The 19,298-nt window shown below is 41.0% G+C and overlaps 1 protein-coding gene across 4 annotated transcripts in view; it reads left to right on the top strand.

Moving 5' to 3' along the window:
- The window catches only part of AMPH (amphiphysin), a 245,485-nt gene extending 227,584 nt beyond the window's left edge, over positions 1-17,901 (top strand). For all 4 annotated transcript variants that reach the window (XM_017519465.2, XM_017519464.2, XM_037735196.1 and 1 more), the window contains 4 exons: positions 1,889-2,104; positions 3,958-4,227; positions 6,272-6,373; positions 17,638-17,901. In XM_017519465.2, the coding sequence (XP_017374954.1) occupies positions 1,889-2,104; positions 3,958-4,227; positions 6,272-6,373; positions 17,638-17,745 (696 nt within the window). In that variant the 3' untranslated portion in view covers positions 17,746-17,901. The remainder of the gene's footprint in view (positions 1-1,888; positions 2,105-3,957; positions 4,228-6,271; positions 6,374-17,637) is intronic.
- The last annotated feature ends 1,397 nt before the right edge of the window (positions 17,902-19,298 follow it).

Below are 19,298 nucleotides of genomic sequence, written 5' to 3'. Positions count from 1 at the left end.
GCAACCTCCGCCTCCTGGGTTCAAGCGATTCTTCCGCCTCAGCCTCCCGAGTAGCTGGGACTACAGGCGTGTGCCACCACACCTGGCTAATTTTTTTTGTATTTTTATTAGAGATAGGATTTCATCGTGGCGAGAATGGTCTCAATCTCTTGACCTCGTGATCCGCCTGCCTTGTCCTCCCAAAGTGCTGGGATTACAGGCGTGAGCCACTGTGCCCGGCCTGTAACAGGTACTTTTATTTAAACGGTTACCTGTACCTTTGAGCCAGAAGAAACATTTTTAAAACTACTTGGTTAAAAGTGTAGGTGTGTTGTTCGTGTTTTTCATCTCCAATTTCTGATGCCCACTCAGAGGTACTCTTCATTGTCCTTTTCTGTTGAGTTTAATACTTAATGTTTGCAATATTAGGGCTTTCCTAACTTAAGAGGTTGAACTGGGTAGAATGTATTCAACAAGGAAAAAATAGCTAATCCTAATCACATCAGATAGTAAGAGCCATTTTTGAAATATATGTCCTGGATATATAAGATCAACCTGAGATTTTTTCCATAGTCTTTCTCATTTGAACCTCTCAAATCAAGTCTGCCAAGCTGACGTCAGAATCCTATTAAAGAGTTGGACTCCAATTTGTTCAAAACTAAAACGTCTGATTGCACTTCCTTTATTTCATTATTGTAAGTTCTAAACAGTACTTAAAACTCTTTTGACTGTGTTTCTACCTTAGAAAGAAAATTCTGATTTTTTTCTATTTCATCTCTCCTTACTGGACCTAAACTATGATTTTGGCATTTTGCCTATAAACAAGCTTTGCAGATATTTGGAGTGTTACCATGCATATTTGATTACAAAAATTGTTTCCCCTTCATTCTTGAGAGTTTTTATTGAGAAAACTTCCTTTTTTTTTCCTGTGAAAGTGATTTGGCATCCAAATCACTTTGTGAACCTTCCTCACAAAGATTTGAAAGTTTATACCAAAAGGCAATTTTTCTAAATTCTTTGTGTGATGAGGATGCTTTTCTGATATGGCTTTTTTCTCTGACCCAGGCCCCTTCCATCTTGTGACCCAGATGTGCCATGTAAACCAAAAAGTGACCAAGGCAGGTCTCAATCCTGCAGAGGCTTATTTAGCCAAGGTTAAGGATGCACCTGGGAAAAAGAAACATGAGTCAAGGGAGGGTCTGTGACCTATGCTTTTTATAAGAGAGTTTTGAGAACTTCAGTATTTAAAGACGAAATAGCAAGCAAGAAGGGAATAAATTTTTTAAAAGGCAGGTGGGTGGGCAATGAGGCGAGTGTCACATTCTTGTCAGGCGCTGATTAGCGCTCAGAGAATCTACATTTCACATGTGAAAAGATGAAGTCAATCATGCCTTCATCTCACACTCTGTAGTTCTGCATGTTACATGAGATAAAGGAAGAATGTGAAATTACAGCTCTGTGTTTGGGACCAAAAGGAAGGTAGTTTTGTGTGACTCCATTCCCAAGGTTAACTTTCCTTTCGCATGGTAAGTTTAAGGTCCGGAGATTCAGTTTTCTTTCTTTCACACCCCTAAGGCCTCATTGGTTGCTTTCAGCCAACAAAAATGGAAATCACCTACACCTTAAAAGCCGTGTCTTTGGAATGGTGTATGTCACTTTCATTCAAATCCCATGTGCTGCACCTGACAGCAAGGAAAGCTGAGGAGTGTGGAATTGTTGGGAGCTCAGCAGAAAAGTCAGAGTGTTGACCAATAGATGGCAAACTCTGCTATACCTGAATCCTGGGAGTGCAAAGAAAGTCCCAAATCTGAATAGCCTCTGCAGAGGGGAGATTAGGAATAGGCTTGAGTTTGTCTCCTTGGGGAGGCCCACGGAGATGCAGACGTGGCTGTTGGTTTCTGCCCTGCAGATTATACCTGGAGCTGATGCTGATGCTGACGCAGCTGTTGGAACTTTGGTGTCAGCAGCTGAGGGGGCCCCAGGAGAGGAAGCAGAGGCAGAGAAGGCCACTTTCCCTACCGGGGAAGGAATAAGCTTAGAGGAGACCAAAACTGAAACTGAAACCACTGAGAGTGCAGAGAGTGCCCAACCTGAATCAGAGGAGCTGGAAGCAGCAGTGCGTCAGGTGAGTGTCCCAGCCAGGGGAGCTTCTGGGAGGCAGCATGGGCTGGGTGCTGTGTCGGTTGGTTCATGGTGATAACTCTTTGGATGTACAATAGGTTTGTAGCAGTTTTGTGACTCCACCAAACACCATTGTTATCAGATTCTCAGAAACAGTGGTCCCAGCTTCTCAGTATCAGCATTGCAGTGTTGCACACAGGTCCTCAGAGCCTGTGGCTGACTGGGCCTAAGCATGGAAAAGGGAAGGGGAAATGCTGGGGTGACATGGAGAAAGGAATGAAGCAGAACAGAGAAAAGGACAAGAGTTGAGCTGGGAGAAAGAGAATGTGATGAAGTGGGCACTTAGGCCAGGGAGAACTCAATAGTATTTAGGTCTTATTATTCTTATTGCTGTTTGGTGGTTATTATTAACATTCGAGTGCTTCAAAGTCACCATCAGGCCCCTTTCACCAAGAGCCCACTGCTGTGTTGCACTTTGAGAAGGGAAATAAAGGGACCTGGGCCGTGCATGAGGCTGGAGCAGGCCCAGCTCAGCAATGGCTCAGAGCAGCATTGAGAGGCCACAAAGCCACATGCTCTACCACTGCGAGGGCCTCCAACCCCAGGGCCTACCTTCGCTGTCTGGTTCTTCTGTATTCTAGAAGGCAACGTTAAGAGGGGGGTTAATGGTATGCATTCTTTTCTCCTGATATTTTTTTTTTGTTTTTTTGGAGATGGAGTCTTGCTCTGTCACCCAGGCTGGAGTGCAGTGGCTCGATCTTGGCTCACTGCAACCTCCACCTCCTGGCTTTAGGTGATTCTCCTGCCTCAGGCTAATTTTCGTATTTTTGATAGAGTCGGGGTTTTGCCATGTTGGTCAGGCTGGTCTTGAACTCCTGACCTCAGGTGATCTGCTCGCCTCTGCCTCCCAAAGTGCTGGGATTACAGGCATGAGCCAATGTGCCCAGCCTTTCCTGATGACTTTACTCCCAATAAATTTTCAAAAATCTCTCTAGGGTTACTTAAAACTGAATTACTAGAATTATGTTTCTAGTTGAATTACTTTCATCCCACTAGAAACATGTCAGATAAGTGTTATGGGAGAAGGAACTTAAAAGAATATTCCTTTTTCCCCTTAGATTTTCTCATCACAGCACCCAGAATGTTTTCGTGTATATGGTTGCACTCATGGAAAGACCGTATTATCTCTCCAAGTTGGTGAATGTTAGTGCTCTAGTCTGCTGCTAGCAGAAGGAATATAGAAAGACTCCTGTTCTGCTGATAAAACTCCCTTCTGTGCTCATCTTTGTTAAACAAGTGAAAGGGTGGTCCTAACCCTTTGGTTCAGACACTGGAGTACTTGGAGTGGATGTGGGAGCTGTGGTCCCTCCAGCAGCTGGGGCAGTGGGGGCTGGAATGATAATCACAAGTGAAGGACTGGTGAATGATCTCCAAACCCTGGCTGGATCTTCACCAGCAAGCATGGTTCAGGCGACTGGGGGATGGTGGGGAGGGGCTCCTAGGAAGTGAACTGTCAGCGGCAAGAGTTAGGGCGTCGTGGGACAAGAACCGGGCCGGCCTGCATTGGCTCCTTCTGCAGTCCCTCTCGGGATGGTTTCCCACCCCCTATCCCTCTTCCCCATTCCCACAGAAACCTCATGTTTACCAAACTGCTTGGCTCTTCAAGGATCCAGAAATTAATTCCACTAAGGGTTTAGGCCTCAGGAGGAACAGGAGGAGGCTGCGTGGCACAGCAGAGGCCTGGAGCCTGAGTCTGGCTAGTGGGGAAGTATGGAAGTGGCAAGGTAGGTTGCGCAGGACAAGGAGGTCCTGTTTCCCAGGTCCTGCTGGGCACCGCCACAGTTTTTCTTCCTCCAGGAGAAGGTCATCCCTTCAGTGGTCATAGAGCCTGCCTCCAACCATGAAGGGGAAGGAGAACACGAAATAGCCATAGGTGCAGAGCCCAAAGAGACCACCGAGGATGCGGCTCCTCTGGGCCCCACCAGCGAGACGCCGGAGCTGGCTGCAGAGCAGAAGCCTCTCCAGGATCCTCAGCCCACGCCTTCTGCACCAGCCATGGGGGCTGCTGACCAGTTAGCATCTGCAGAAGAGGCCTCTCAGGAATTGCCTCCTGGCTTTCTCTACAAGGTCGTCTTACTTTTTAATCTCGTCTGCCTTTGCTTTGAATCCCTTTTGCTCAAGCCTTTGGCTTCCAGTTTTTCTTTTTTGCAATTACTTCTCTCAACTGCTTTCCCTTCACCACATCACTTGGACAAGCCAGGACTACATTAATACATGTTCATGTTTTAACAAAGAATAATTAAAAGGAAGTTCACCACAGAGCAAACAGTATGCCCCTGGGTAATGAATGGCAGAGTCCCTTCCAGCCCACCCTCCTCTCCTTCCTGGGGTGGCTGTGAATATGTCCACCACTGCTCAGACCAGGCCTTGGAATCACCAAGTGCTCCTAACTGCACTATACTCCTCTGGGGTAGGGCAGCAGCCATTCTGTCAACTGCGGCACTTGTGGCTGCATGACAGAGTAGGGAGCCCATAAATATTTTGTAAATTAATGGATTTATACATGAATGAACTTCCACTAAAAGGCAGGAAAGAAAAGGTGGCTAAGTCAATGAGAAGAAGGTTTTGCTTAGACAGGCTACTTACAGCCTTCATAAACCAAAGGATTCTTACCAAAAAATACCTAAAAACACTGGCTTCACCCAGGTGTTTCCTGTTTCAGATGTTTCCTAACAGAATCTGATAAGGAATTTTAAGGTTTGTTTTTGCCACAGAGTCTCACACTGTCACCCAGGCCAGAGTGCAGTGGCACGGTATTCACTCATCGCAACCTCTGCCTCCTGGGTTCACGTGATTCTCCTGCCTCAGCCTCATGAATAGCTGGGATTACAGACACCCACCACCATGCCTGGCTAATTTTTTGTATTATTAGTAGAGACAGGGTTTCACTATGTTAGCCAGGCTGGACTTGAACTCCTGACCTCGTGGTCTGCCCACCTCAGCTTCCCAAATTACTGTGATTACAGGCATGAGCCACCATGCCCAGCCAGAATTTTAAATTTTACATTTCAAACTTCAGCTCTTTTTCTTCTAGAGTGTAAAATGTGATATGATTCTCTCTCTCTCTCTCTACATTAGAAAGTAACTACTACCTTGCTACCTTTTATGGGGACGGGGGTGGCTATAATGGATTTATGAATGAATTAATTTGAAGAAAAAATTAAATCTGTAGATAGGGGGTTGTTTCCGGCCAGGTTCTGTTTTAATTGGAGCACAAACAGTCCAAGAACCCTTGTGCCAAGCATGGCCAGGGCTTGCTGGACCCATCCTGGCTTCTGCACTAACTGTGGTATAACCTAAGGCACCCCATATAGACCCTCTCTCTGGGTATCAGTTTTCCCATCAGAGGAATTAATTTAGGGATAACGTAATCCATTTCCAGCTCTGACAGTTTACGGTTCTATGAATATGCTCAATGGGAAAATACACACTTTAAAGATGTTTACTCTCAAGGGTGGAGTTGAGGGGAGGGGTGTATGAAAAATAAAGTTGCCCATGACGGTAGAGTTATTCAGACTGGGTGACGGATGCGTGGGGGTTCATTGTATCATTCCTTCTGCTTTAAAAAAATTTTCTATAATAAAATTTTAAGGAAATCTTTTGCAAAATGGGAAAGCAAAAGAAACTGGTTGCCATTGTATATAGGGTTGGATAGGGAAGGAAGGAAATATATTTACACAGAAATTGATCACAGAGTTTTATTAAGTAGTAATTGCTGTCTAACCTGCAAGTGGTGGTTTTCCTGATTATTATTTGACAAATTCTGGGGTTAGAGGAGTTTTAGACATTTCTGGTTCCAGTTAAACACATAATAATAAAGCATCAGCGATAATAAAATGTAAATCTCTAACAAAAATAAGATTAATTAATATTTGATTTATATAGAACTTTCCCCTGTTGTAGAGGGCCTTGTATTACTATTAATAAATATACATGTGAATGGCCCTCATATCAGAGAATAGGACTTCCTTTCTGGCTTTAGAGGCCTTCTTCTTTCTTGGGATATGGTACATATCTTCACTTTTCATCCAGCTTGGAGAGTGCTTGTAAGAGTGTCTGCTTATAATCTGGTGGAAAACTGATTTTTATGTATTATTTTTATCTTTTGCAGGTGGAAACACTGCATGATTTTGAGGCAGCAAATTCTGATGAACTTACCTTACAAAGGGGTGACGTGGTGCTGGTGGTCCCCTCAGATTCAGAAGCTGATCAGGTAAAAGATAAGATTGGAAGGTGCTTTTGGCTATGTTGATTTTTTTCTGAGGGTCAGTTGGACACAATTACTTTCTAAAGATGTTTCTATTTTCTGAGATGCTGCAAGCCATCTAAAAAGGGCTTAAGGGCTTGTGACAGCATAGATCATTAACCAGGTTTCTAGGACCCTTTTGGGATGCTGTTGCATTCTTTATGTAATACAAACAGCTGACCATTTCTTATCATGTAACCACTTTCTAGGAATGTTGTCTTTGTAACACCAGTCTTCAGGAAATGCAGACACTATGAATGTGAACTAAAAATCCCCTTCAAAAGTGGTTGTCTCTGGGTGTGTGGACACTGATTAGGAAAGAACCTGGCAGAACCCTCTGAAGTGATGGAAATGCTTTATATCTAGACAGGGATGTTGTTACATGTCTGCATGTATTAGTCAAAACTCATTGAACTATATACCTAACCATCTCTGCAGTACACAGTATTGAAGTTATACCTCAATTTAAAGAGATGCTTTAAAAATATGACCTCCTAAAAAAAAGTGGTCTGATGTGAGGTACTGAGAACGCCCATCTTGTACTCGTTCATAAAATGTGTGAACCCTTGAAATAGTATGCAAAAGAAGCAAATGCATCTGTAAACATGTTTTTCTGTAGAGAAAAGCTCTAACTTCTGTACTATTCTCAAAGAGATTTATGAGCTCTCCCCTTAAAAAACAAGGTCGGGAAGGATCCAAGATGGCCTATTAGGAGCAGCTCAGGATTGCAGCTCCCAGCAAAAGCGTGGAGTGTGAGTGGACGCCGCATATCCAGACAGATTTTTATTGCCCACAGACCAGGAGATTCCCAGGCAGAGAAGCCCCATGGGTCACCAGTGCGACTGGTTTGTCTGGAGCGGCTGTTTTGCCAGTACCCCAGCAAGGCAGTTCTCCATACAAAATACACAGGTCCGGGTGCCATTTTAGCTGGCAATTAACTAGAACTCCTGGGAGACAGAGTCGCCCATTCAACTGATAAAAAAGGGGACTGAACCAGGCCAGGAGATTCCTGGGCAAAAAAGCACCATGAATCTCAGCACAGCTGTTTGAGCCAGCACAGTGGGTCACCGCACAGGAAATCACACAGATCCTGGCGCCTTTTCAACAGGTGATAGTACCACCTAGGAGACAGAATTGACCGTTCAACTAAAAAAAAGGGGGGGCTCGGAGGCAGGGAACTAGGAGATCAGGCTCAGCTGGTCCCACCTCCACAGAAAAAACAGCAATCTGAAACGCTCTGGATTGAGAGTTTCACAGCAAGCACAGCTGAACCCGGGATGGTCCAGCTCTGTGGGGAAGAGGCATCCGCCATTACCGAGGCAGCCTGCCATTACAGAGAGAGTCTACCATTGCTGAGGCAGTTCTAACTACACCCATATAAACAGGACTGCAGGGAAGTTGGGCAGCTCAGAAAAGCCTCTGCAGGCAGACAGTGACTAGGCTGCCTCCTTGCTGGGCAGGGCAGCCCTGAAAAAAGGTGGCAGCACAACAGAAACTAATAAATAAAGCCCTAACTCCCTGGGACAGAGCACCAGGGGAAAAAAAGCTGGGGGGTGTGGTTTATGAGTTCTGCTGCAGCAGACTTAAACTTACCTGCCCAGCAGTTCTGAATGAACAATGGAGCTCACAGCTCAGCACTTGAGCTCCTATAAAGGACAGACTGTCTCCTCAAGCTGTTCCCTGACCCCCATATATTCAAAGAGTCACCTCATAAAGGAGAGAACAGACTGATATTTGGTGGATATCCTTCTGGGACAAAGATAGCAGAATAAGAAACTGGCAGCAACCCTAACTGTTCTGCAGCCACTGCAGGTGATCCTGAGGCAAGCAGGGCCTGGAGTGGACCTCAGCAGTCCTACAGCAGAGGAGCCTGACTGTTTGTTAGAAGGAAAACTAAGAAACAGAAAGAAATAATGTCATCAACAAACTGGACGTCCACTCAGAGACGCAATCTGAAAGTCAGCAACTACAAAGACGACAGATGGATAAATCAACAAAGATGGGAAGAAGACAGTGCAAAAAGGATGAAAACACCTGAAACCAGAACACCTCTCCTCCTACAAGGGATCACAACTCCTCACCAGCAAGGGAACAAGGCTGGATGGAGAATGAGTGTGATGAATTGACAGAATCAGGCTTCAGAAGGTAGGTAATAAGAAACTTCTTTGCGCTAAAAGAACATGTTCTAACCCAATGCTAAGAAACTAAGAACCTTGAAAAAAGATTTGACAAAATGCTAATGAGAATAAACAACTTAGAGAGGAATATAAGTGACTTGATGGAGCTGAAAAACACAGCACGAGAACTTTGCGAAGCATACACAAGTTTCAACAGCCGAATTGACCAAGCAGAAGAAAGGATATCAGAGGTAGAAGATCAACTCATTGAAATAAAACGAGAAGGCAAAATTAGAGAAAAAAGGGTAAAAAGGAATGAAGAAAGTCTCTGAGAAATATGGGACTATGTGAAAAGACATAATCTACATTTGATAGGTGTACCTGAATGTGACAGAGAGAATGAATCCAAGCTGGAAAATACTCTTCAGGACATTATCCAGGAAAACTTCTACAACCTAGCAAGGCAGGCCAATATTCAAGTCCAGGAAATACAGAGAACACCACAAAGATATTCCTCAAGAAGAGCAACCCCAAGGCTCATAATCATCAAATTCACCAGGGCTGAAATGAAGGAGAAAATGCTAAGGGCACCCAGAGAGAAATGTCGGGTTACCCACAAAGGGAAGCCCATCAGACTCACAGCAGAAACCCTAAAAGCCAGAAGAGAGTGGGGGTCAATATTCAACATCCTTAAAGAAAAGAAATTTCAACCTAGGATTTCATATCCAGCCAAACTAAGCTTCATAAATGAAGAAAAAATAAAATCCTTTACGAACAAGCAAGTACTCAGAGATGTCATCACCACCAGGCTTGCTTTACAAGAGCTCCTGAAAGAAGCAGTACACATAGAAAGGAACAACCAGTACCAGCCACTCCAAAAACATACCAAATGGTAAAGGGCATTGACACAATGAAGAAACTGCATCAACTAATGGACAAAACAGCCAGCTAGCATCAAAACGGCAGGATCAAATTCACACATAACAATATTAATCCTAAATGTAAATAGGCTAAACACCCCAATCAAAAGACACAGACTGACAAATTGGATAAAAAGCCAAAACCCATCACCGTGCTGTATCCAGGAAACCCATCTCACATGCAAGGATACACAAAGTCTCAAAGGGATGGAGGAAGATTTACCAAGCAAATGGAGAGCACAAAAAAGCAGGAGTTGCAAGTCTCGTCTCTGATAAAATAAACTTTAAACCAACAAAGATCAAAAGAGACAAAGAAGGACATTACATAATGGTAAAATGATCAATGCAACAAGAAGAGCTAACGATCCTAAATATATGTGCACCCAATACAATAGCACCCAGATACATAAGGCAAGTTTTTAACGACTTACAAAGAGACTTAGACTCCCACAAAATAATAGTGGGAGACTTTAACACCCCATTGTCAATATTAGACAGATCAACAAGACAGAAAATTAACAAGGATACCCAGGACTTGAACTCAGACCTGGACCAAGCAAACCTAATAGACATTTATGGAACTCTTCACCCAAAATCCACAGAATATAAATTCTTCTCAGCACCACATCGCACCTACTCTATAATTGACCACATAATTGGAAGTAAATCACTCCTCAGCAAATGCAAAAGAAGAGAAATCGTTAACAGTCTCTCAGACCACAGTGCAATCAAGTTAGAACTCAGAATTGAGAAACTAACTCAGAACCGCACAGCTTCAAGGAAACTGAACTGGCTTTTGAATGTTGACTGGATAAACAATGAAATGAAGGAAGAAATAAAGATGTTCTTCGAAGCCAACGAGAACAAAGACATAACATACCAGAATCTCTGGGACACATTTAAAGCAGTCTCTAGAGGAAAATATATAGCAATAAATGCCCACATGAGAAGCAAGGAGAGATCTAAAATCGACACCCTATCAGCAAAATTGAAAGAGCTAGAGGAGCAAGATCAAAAAAATTCAAACCCTAGCAGAAGACAAGAAATAACTAAGATTAGAGCTGAACTGAAGGAGATAGAGACACAAAAAACCCTTGAAAAAAATCAATAAATCCAGGACCTGGTTTTTCAAAAGGATCAACAAAATAGACCACTAGCCAGATTAATAAAAAAGAAATGAGAGAATAATCAAATAGATGCAATAAAAGACAATAAAGGGGCTATCACCACAGATTTCACAGAATTACAAACCATCATCGAAGATTATTACAAACAACTCTATGCACATAAACTAGTAAACCTGGAAGAAATGGATAAATTCCTAGAAATTTGCCTCCACCTAAGCCTAAACCAGGAAGAAGTCGAAACCCTGAATAGACCAATAACAAGGGCTGAAGATGAGGCAGGAATTAAGAGCCTACCACCCAAAAAAAACCCAGGTCCAGATGGGTTCACATCCGAATTCTACCAGACATACAAAGAGGAGCTGATACCATGCCTTCTGAAACTATTCCAAATAATCCAAAAAGAGGGAATCCTTCCCAAATCAATTCATCCTGATACCAAAACCTGGGAGAGACTCAGCAAGAAAAGAAAACTTCAGGCCAATATCCATGATGAACATAGATGCAAAAATCTTCAATAAAATACTGGCAAACCGATTGCAACAGCACAGCAAAAAGCTTATCCACCATGATCAAGTAGACTTCATCCTGGGGATGCAAGGCTGGTTCAACATACACAAGTCTATAAACGTAATTCACCACATAAACAGAACCAAAGGCAAAAACCACACGATTCTCTCAATTGAGGCAGAGAAGGCCTCTGACAAAATTCAACTGCGCTTTATGCTAAAAACCCTCAATATACTAGGTATTGACGGAATGTATCTCAAAATAATAAAAGCTATTCATAACAAAGCAACAGCCAATATCATACTGAATGTGCAAAAACAGGAAGCATTCCCTTTGAAATCTGGCACTAGACAAGGGTGCCCTCTCTCACCACTCCTATTCTGTATAGTATTGTAAGTTCTAGCCAGAGCAATCAGGCAAGGAAAAGAAATAAAGGGTATTCAGATAGGAAAGGAGGAAGTGAAATTGTCTCTATTTGCAGATGACATGATTGTATATCTAGAAGATCCCATTGTCTCAGCCCAAAATCTCCTGAAACTGATAAGCAAGTTCAGCAAAGTCTCAGGACACAAAATCAATGTGCAAAAATCACAAGCATTCCTATACACCAATAACAGACTTAAAGAGAGCCAAATCAAGAATGAACTGCCATTCACAATTGCTACAAAGAGAATAAAATACCTAGGAATACAACTAACAAGGAATGTAAAGGACCTCTTCAAGGAAAACTACAAACCACTGCTCAACAAAATAAGAGAAGACACAAACAGATGGAGAAACAGTCCATGTTCATGGTTTGGAAGAATCAATATCGTGAAAATGGCCATACTGCCCAAAGTAATTTACAGATTCAATGCTATCCCCATCAAGCTACCAATGACCTACTTCACAGAACTGGAAAAAAACACCTTAAACTTCATATGGAACCAAATAGAGCCCGCATAGCCAAGTCAATTCTAAGCAAAAAGAACAAAGTGGGAGGCATCACACTACTGGACTTCAAACTATACTAGAAGGCTACAGTAATCAAAACAGCATGGTACTGGTACCAAAACAGAGATATAGACCAATGAAACTGAACAGAGGCCTCAGAGGCAACACAACACATCTACAACCATCCAATCTTTGACAAACCTGACAAAAACAAGCAATGGGAAAAGGAGTCCCTGTTTAATAAATGGTGTTGGGAAAACTGGCTACCCATGTGCAGAAAGCAGAAACTGGACTCCTTTCTGACACCTTACACTAAAATTAACTCCAGATGGATTAAAGACTTAAACATAAGACCTAGCACCATAAAAACCCTAGAAGAAAACCTAGGCAAAACTATTGAGGACATAGGCGTAGGCAAGGACTTCATGACCAAAACACCAAAAGCATTGGCAACAAAAGCCAGAATAGACAAATGGGACCTAATCAAACTCCACAGCTTTTGCACAGCAAAGGGAACAGCATCAGAGTGAATTGGCAACCAACAGAATGGGAAAAAAATTTTGCAGTCTACCCATCTGACAAAGGGCTGATATCCAGAATCTACAAAAAACTAAAACAGATTTACAAGAAAAAAATAAGCCCATTCGAAAGTGGGCGAAGGATATGAACAGACGCTTTACAAAAGAAGACATACATGAGGCCAACAAACATATGAAAAAATGCTCATCATCACTGGTCATTAGAGAAATGCAAATCAAAACTGCATTGAGATACCATCTCACGCCAGTTAGAATGGCAATCATTAAAAAATCTGGACACAATAGATGCTTGAGAGGATGTGGAGAAATAGGAACACTTTTGCACTGTTGGTGGGAGTGTAAATTAGTTCAACCATTGTGGAAGATAGTATGGTGATTCCTAAAGGACCTAGAAATAGAAATTCCATTTGACCCAGCAATCCCATTACTGGGTATATATCCAAATGATTATAAATCATTCTACTATAAGGACACATGCACACGAATGTTCACTGCAGCACTGTTTACAATAGCAAAGACCTGGAACCAACCCAAATGCCCATCAATGATAGACAGGACAGGGAAAATGTGGCACATATACACCATGGAATATTATGCAGCCATCAACAACAATGAGTTCGTGTCCTTTGTAGGGACATGGATGAACCTGGAAACCATCATTCTCAGCAAACTGACACAAGAGCAGAAAATCAAACACTGCATATTCTCACTCATAGTTGGATGTTGAACAATGAGAACACATGGACACAGGGAGGGGACCATCACACTCTGGAGTCTGGTGGGGGGGAATAGGGGAGGGACCGCAGGGGGTGGGGAGTTGGGGAGAGACAGCATGGGGAGAAATGCCAGATAAAGGTGATGGGAAGGAAGGCAGCAAATCATACTGCCATGTGTGTACCTATGTGACAATCCTGCATGTTCTTCACATGTATCCCAAAACCTAAAATGCAATAACAAAAAAAAAAGTCAAGCATCACTGCCTTTGAGGTTAAGACTTAAGATGTTCAACATTTTGTTCTTTCTTTTCATAATACACTTACCAAGATACATCAGGTGGTGGGTCAAACAGTCTCTACTGCAATAAAATTATATTAGAAATTAATATAACACTAATCTGCTTGGCAGGGCGGCTCATGTCTGTAATCCCAGGACTTTGGGAGGCCAAGGCAGGAGGATCACTTGAGGCCAGGAGTTCCCAACCAGCCTGGTCAACATAGAAAGATCTCATCTGTACTTTTTTTTTTTTTTTTTTAATTAGCTGATTGTAGCATTGTGCACCTGTAGTCACAGCTACTCAAAAAGCTGACATGATTGGATTGCTTGGGCCCAGGAGTTCAAGGCTACAGTTAGCTATGATCATGCCACTGCACTCCAGCCTGGGCAACAGAGCAAGACCCCATCTCAAAAAGAAAAAAATTAATAACAATAGTCTATCTTTACAAGCTGCCAACGATTAAAAAATTTTTAAATACACTTCTAAATAACTTATGGGTCAAGAAATCATATTGTAAGTTAAAAAATATTTCATAGTGATTAGTAAATCAAAATTAAATGGAAAATTCATAGAAGGAAGGTAATAACAAAAATAAATTCACAAACGCAATAAAGGACATAGTAGATAAAATTGATGAAGCCAAAAGTAGGTTTTTGGGAGGGTTAACAAAATTGTTAAAACCTTAGACTCTTCAAGAAAAAAAAACTCACAAAGCATAAATTACCAATACCAAGAAAAAGTGTGAGCATCACACATCTCAAAGACATTAAAGAATCCCATTTATGATGGGTTTGTTTGCATTAACCAGAAATTATTTTGTAAAGAAATAAAAGGAAAAATAGGTAGTCTTTTAAATTTACCACCATGCTTACCATTTCCAGGACTTCCTTCTTTCCTGTAAGTCCGAGTTTCCATCTGATCTTACTTTCCTTTCTGCTTAAAGAACTTTCTTTAGCTATTCCTTTAGTGCTGGTCTGCTGGCATCAAATCTTCTTGGCTTATATTTATCTGAAAATATCTTTGTTCTTCTTAATTTTTAACGATACTTTCACTAAGAAAGAAATCTGAGTTGATTTTTTTTCTTTCAACATGTTTCATTGTTTTCTGGTCTCTGTTGTTTATAATTAGAAATCAGCTATTATTTGTTTAATATTGTTTCCCTGTAAGCAAATGACTTTCCCCGACTACTTTTAATAGATTTCTCTGTATCTTTGATTTTCATCAGTGTGAATGTTTTGTGCGTGGGTGGGTTTTTTTTTTTTATGGTCTTCATACTTAAAAATCACTGAACCCCTTAGACTTGTAACCTAATGTTTTTCACTACATTTGCTTTTTATCTTTAATTTTTTCTGACTCATCCTCTTTGTCCTTTTTTCCTGGGTTTCTAATTATACCTATCTTGGACTTCTTGATGGCTAAGACGCTGTTCTTTTTTATTCAGTATTTCTCTCTGGTAGTCAGGTTGGATAATTTCTATTGATCTGCCTTCAAGTACTATGACTTTTTCCTCTGCTACTTTGAGTTTGCTGTTAAGTTTATTAAGTGATTTTTTCATCTCAGGTATTAGACTTTACAGTTCTTCATTTTCATATTGTTTTTTCATATGGTTTCCATTTCTTGGCTGAGATTTCCACTTATATTCTTTCATTATTACTGTCTCTCAATTTATGTACTTGAACATATTTATAACAGCTGCCCTAATTTCTTACTGCTAATTCCAACAGCTCGGCCATCTCGGGGCATATTTCTATTGTTTGCTTTTTAATATTTTCCTTTTTTTTCCATGTCTAATAATTTTTAATTGATACTAGACACAGTAGGTAAATCATATGTGATAGAGTGTTTTCTATATCTGAAAATTGCTTATTTTTGTTTTAGCAGACATATAGATTACTGGACAATTACCTTGGTTTGGGGAGTTGGTTTTATACTTTGATAGGATGGGTCTGTACCCTTTATGCATGCACAGCTTGGGGGTCAGCCCAGAATTTCAAGGAAGTTTATCTACATACATTAGGACACCCATCCCTCAGTGGCTCCTTTCTTTTCAAGATAACCCCCCCTCTGCCCACCACCATGAGTGTCCAGCTTCTCTGGCAGCCTTACACTATATCCTCTGAATGCCCCACATCACACTGAGTGAGAATAATACTCATGGGAAAAACTGTGTCAGCACAGATCCCACCCCGTGCAGTTCTCTACTTTCAAAGGTCAAATACTCTCTAATTTCTGCTTGCTTTTGGTCATTTCCCGTGCCTTCAAATAGTTGTACCCATTATTTATACCCAACCCATTATGTATAAATTTATACTTTATATATTGAAAAACCAAGAGTTGTTTGTATATATAAATGGTTGCATATATGTATATATAGGTAGAAATATATAGTTACTCCAGTGTTTTTAATTATGCTGTGCAGAAGGATTTGTCTAATACAAGCTATCCTGCTATTACCAAAATTGGAAATCCTTTTCTACCATGTACTTTAAGCAGTTCATATTTAATTTTTTATGTTTTCCTCAGCTGAGGATTGATGTTGGCTAATATTCTTCACTTTACAATACAAGTTGTCTTTCAGAATTTATGTGTTGGAATATATCTTGATTGTGGGTTTGTGTCATCCTTTACTTGTTTACTTTATTGAAACCATTTTTAAGTGTTTAACTCCGCTTGGCTGCATTAGAGTTTCACTCACTATAAATAAAGTCAAATGTAGATGCTTGTGGGGGAAAATGACATTTTATATGCTTTCTAGAGGTTCAGAAAATATTTAGCTATCATCTTTTATTTTAAATATAGCTTTGTCCTTCACATATATGACATCATAATTTTAAAGAGGGCACTTTTCCTCATCAGCTAGGATATTATCAGTTATTTTATTGAGTCATTTTTTTCCTCAGCGGTTTTTTTTCCTGACTTCAAAAATTGGGCTGTCTAAACACATATATTTCTTGTCTATATGGCAGCATCAATTTATAGTCTCAGATTATATCAAAAGGAAATGAATTCAGCTTCTTCACTTAATTTTTGAGGCCTCATTTTATCTGATGTACTTGAACTTTGTTGGGGATTGGTTCAGACTAAGCCTGGCCATCCCTCATCTGAAGTGGAATTTCCCTTTGCACTGGTTACCATAATAAAGATAGTCGTTTTCCACTCCTTGCACTTCCTATGGTCTCACTTCCCCCTGTTCTGTTCAACACAGCTTTTCCAGCTATACTTTGCTTATCTTCGGTAAGCCAAGGGCAGACCACAGCCTCTGTTTCCCAGTTTTAAGGATCATCTCGCATTCTGCATGACCGTACATGGATGGTTCTTTACCCTTTCTGGGGCAAAATGTCTCATTCTTGTGTTGGCACTTCTATATGACAGACAAATGTTAATGAGGAATAATTTATAAAGAATATAGGAGTGCTTCCAGCAAGAATGCCATGGCATCCAACTGCTTTGTAGTTTATGTAAACTTGAAAAATTAGGTCTTATAAAAACAACAACAGTAATATCAGGCAATACACATCTAGCTTTTAGTATTTGATAAGCCCTACATAGGTGGTTTATAAGGGTAATAGGATATGAGCTGGGGGTCAGAGTTCTTTCTTATAAGCAAGTGGCTTGGGATGAAATATAAGACATTCCATGGCCTTATCAGTACTGCATTCTAACCCAAGGAACCTCAAACCTTTTTTAGACTGTGACCCCCAGAACAGGTAATGCTCTCGTGCATGAAATGCTTTCACATGGTGTTCCTGTCTTTGCTCTGGTTGTAATTCTAATCCTTTTCTCCTCTTTAAGAACTCATATTATAATCCAGTTAATATCAATTAACTATGCTTTGTACAGTCATAATGTTAATATTAGTCTTCAATTAACTATATATAGTAAATAAGGCATTGCAAATGTTTATTCTTTCTCTTTCCTTTTTTTTTTATAATTAACAACTTCTTTGGGACAGGCCTTCGCATTGATCACAGCACAACATTTTACCTGTAATGTGATGTCCTGGCACAGAACCACAGCACTAATGTAACAAATTATTTAATTGTGGATTTTCCAGTAGTTTGCTGAACCCTGAAAGCCCTGTCACTGTCTTTCAGGATGCAGGCTGGCTAGTGGGAGTGAAGGAATCAGACTGGCTTCAGTACAGAGACCTTGCCACCTACAAAGGCCTCTTTCCAGAGAACTTCACCCGGCGCTTGGATTAGGGCAACAAGTATTGCAAGAAAGAGCTCAGCTACTGGGTTTTTAAACCTTCTTGAAAACCTGAAGAGTTCACTTTTGCTATTATGCTCTTAATGATTTACAGACTGATGCCAGACAAACCTTGGGAAGATGTATCAGTGGAGCATGTGTGCAAAAAACAAAAAAAAAGTAAGATAAAAAAAGTAAATTAAGGAAAAAAATCCTCACTCGTTCCCATGTTGTCAGTAACAGGTTTGTTTGTGCTTTGTCCAAGCTGTGGAGACTGTTGTACTTGATCCCCTCCCACCAATTCTAAAGTAGCTTTCTCCAGATCAGACTTTAATTTCTCTGCATCAGGTGTATGGTATTGAGTGGCTGCCCTGCAGAAGATGTGATGAATTATCCTGTAGTACAAGATTTTCTTATTCTATTCCCCTGCCCAGGTGTGAGCACGTGCTCTCGCTCCCTTTCAGGTTTACTGTGTTTAAAACTAAACTGCTGCAAAAGTTCGCAATGTTCTTTTCCAACACATCTATGTGTGTGTGTGTGTGTGTGTGTGTGTGTGTGTATATATATATATATATATATATATATATATATATGGACACACTGTCGTGCAAGCTAGTTCCCGTGACTGCTGGATCTATGTGTATGCAGAAGGCTACATATACATAGCTGCTTTCTTTCCTTTCCATTGTAGCTCTTTGCCTCTCAAGTGTCATTGATACATGCATTGCTCTTATTCCGTCTGGCATTACAGTTGCAGTTTTGCCTCATGGCAAAACCAGCCATCCCATTGCCAAAACAGTCAACAGTATCTGTGTTTGTACTGTGCAGTTTTCAGGATGAGATGACAAATAGCACGACTACACTGAGGCCCCCTAGGAGAAAGCAGGGCCTGATTTATCTAGCTGTCCAGTCACTGTGGCTGGAGGTACGCTAGTTGGGATGAGCAGCTAAGTAGTTTTCTCTTCTGCCTTTATGAGATTAGCTAGAAAGATGGGGCATGCTCATCCACCCTCAAAAGAACACTATAAAAACAGCTCCTCTATATTTCCACCTCTATTTATGCAACTCATCTTCACAGATTGTTCGAAAATAAAATAGATGGTGTATGCTGTATCCACAAATCATCTGTAACAGTTATGTTTTCAGTGCTGTGTCATTCCAAATAAACCTTTGGTAATCTCCAACGATTACCCTAATTCTTTTTGATGAGTCTTTTTTTTGGAAATTTTGTTCCAGTCGGATACTCTGCTTAAACCAGTTGTTATTTGTGCAGAAATACGCTTGTTGTTCCCCTGGGTTGCACTGCACGGCCCCACCTCACCTCCCACTTCCATCATTCCAGTCATTGCTGGTCACTCAGTGTTCCCTGACATCCAGCAATTACTGCAGCACCAATAACAGCTGCCGATGGAGAGCCCTTAAAGGTGCCGGCTGTGGACTTCCAGTCTGTGAATCACTGATAATCTTACAACCTTCATAATCAGCAATTTCTTCTCACACCAGCTTCATTTTCTGGTCACTTTTCTTTCTGGCATGTTTATGTTTGTAGGTACATAAAAAATTAGAT

Source organism: Cebus imitator, unplaced genomic scaffold, assembly GCF_001604975.1.
Source record: "Cebus imitator isolate Cc_AM_T3 unplaced genomic scaffold, Cebus_imitator-1.0 Scaffold749, whole genome shotgun sequence".
Classification (NCBI taxonomy): Eukaryota; Metazoa; Chordata; class Mammalia; order Primates; family Cebidae; genus Cebus; species Cebus imitator.
The sequence above is the reverse complement of the archived record's forward strand: the minus strand, read 5'-3'. Positions and strand labels throughout refer to the sequence as shown.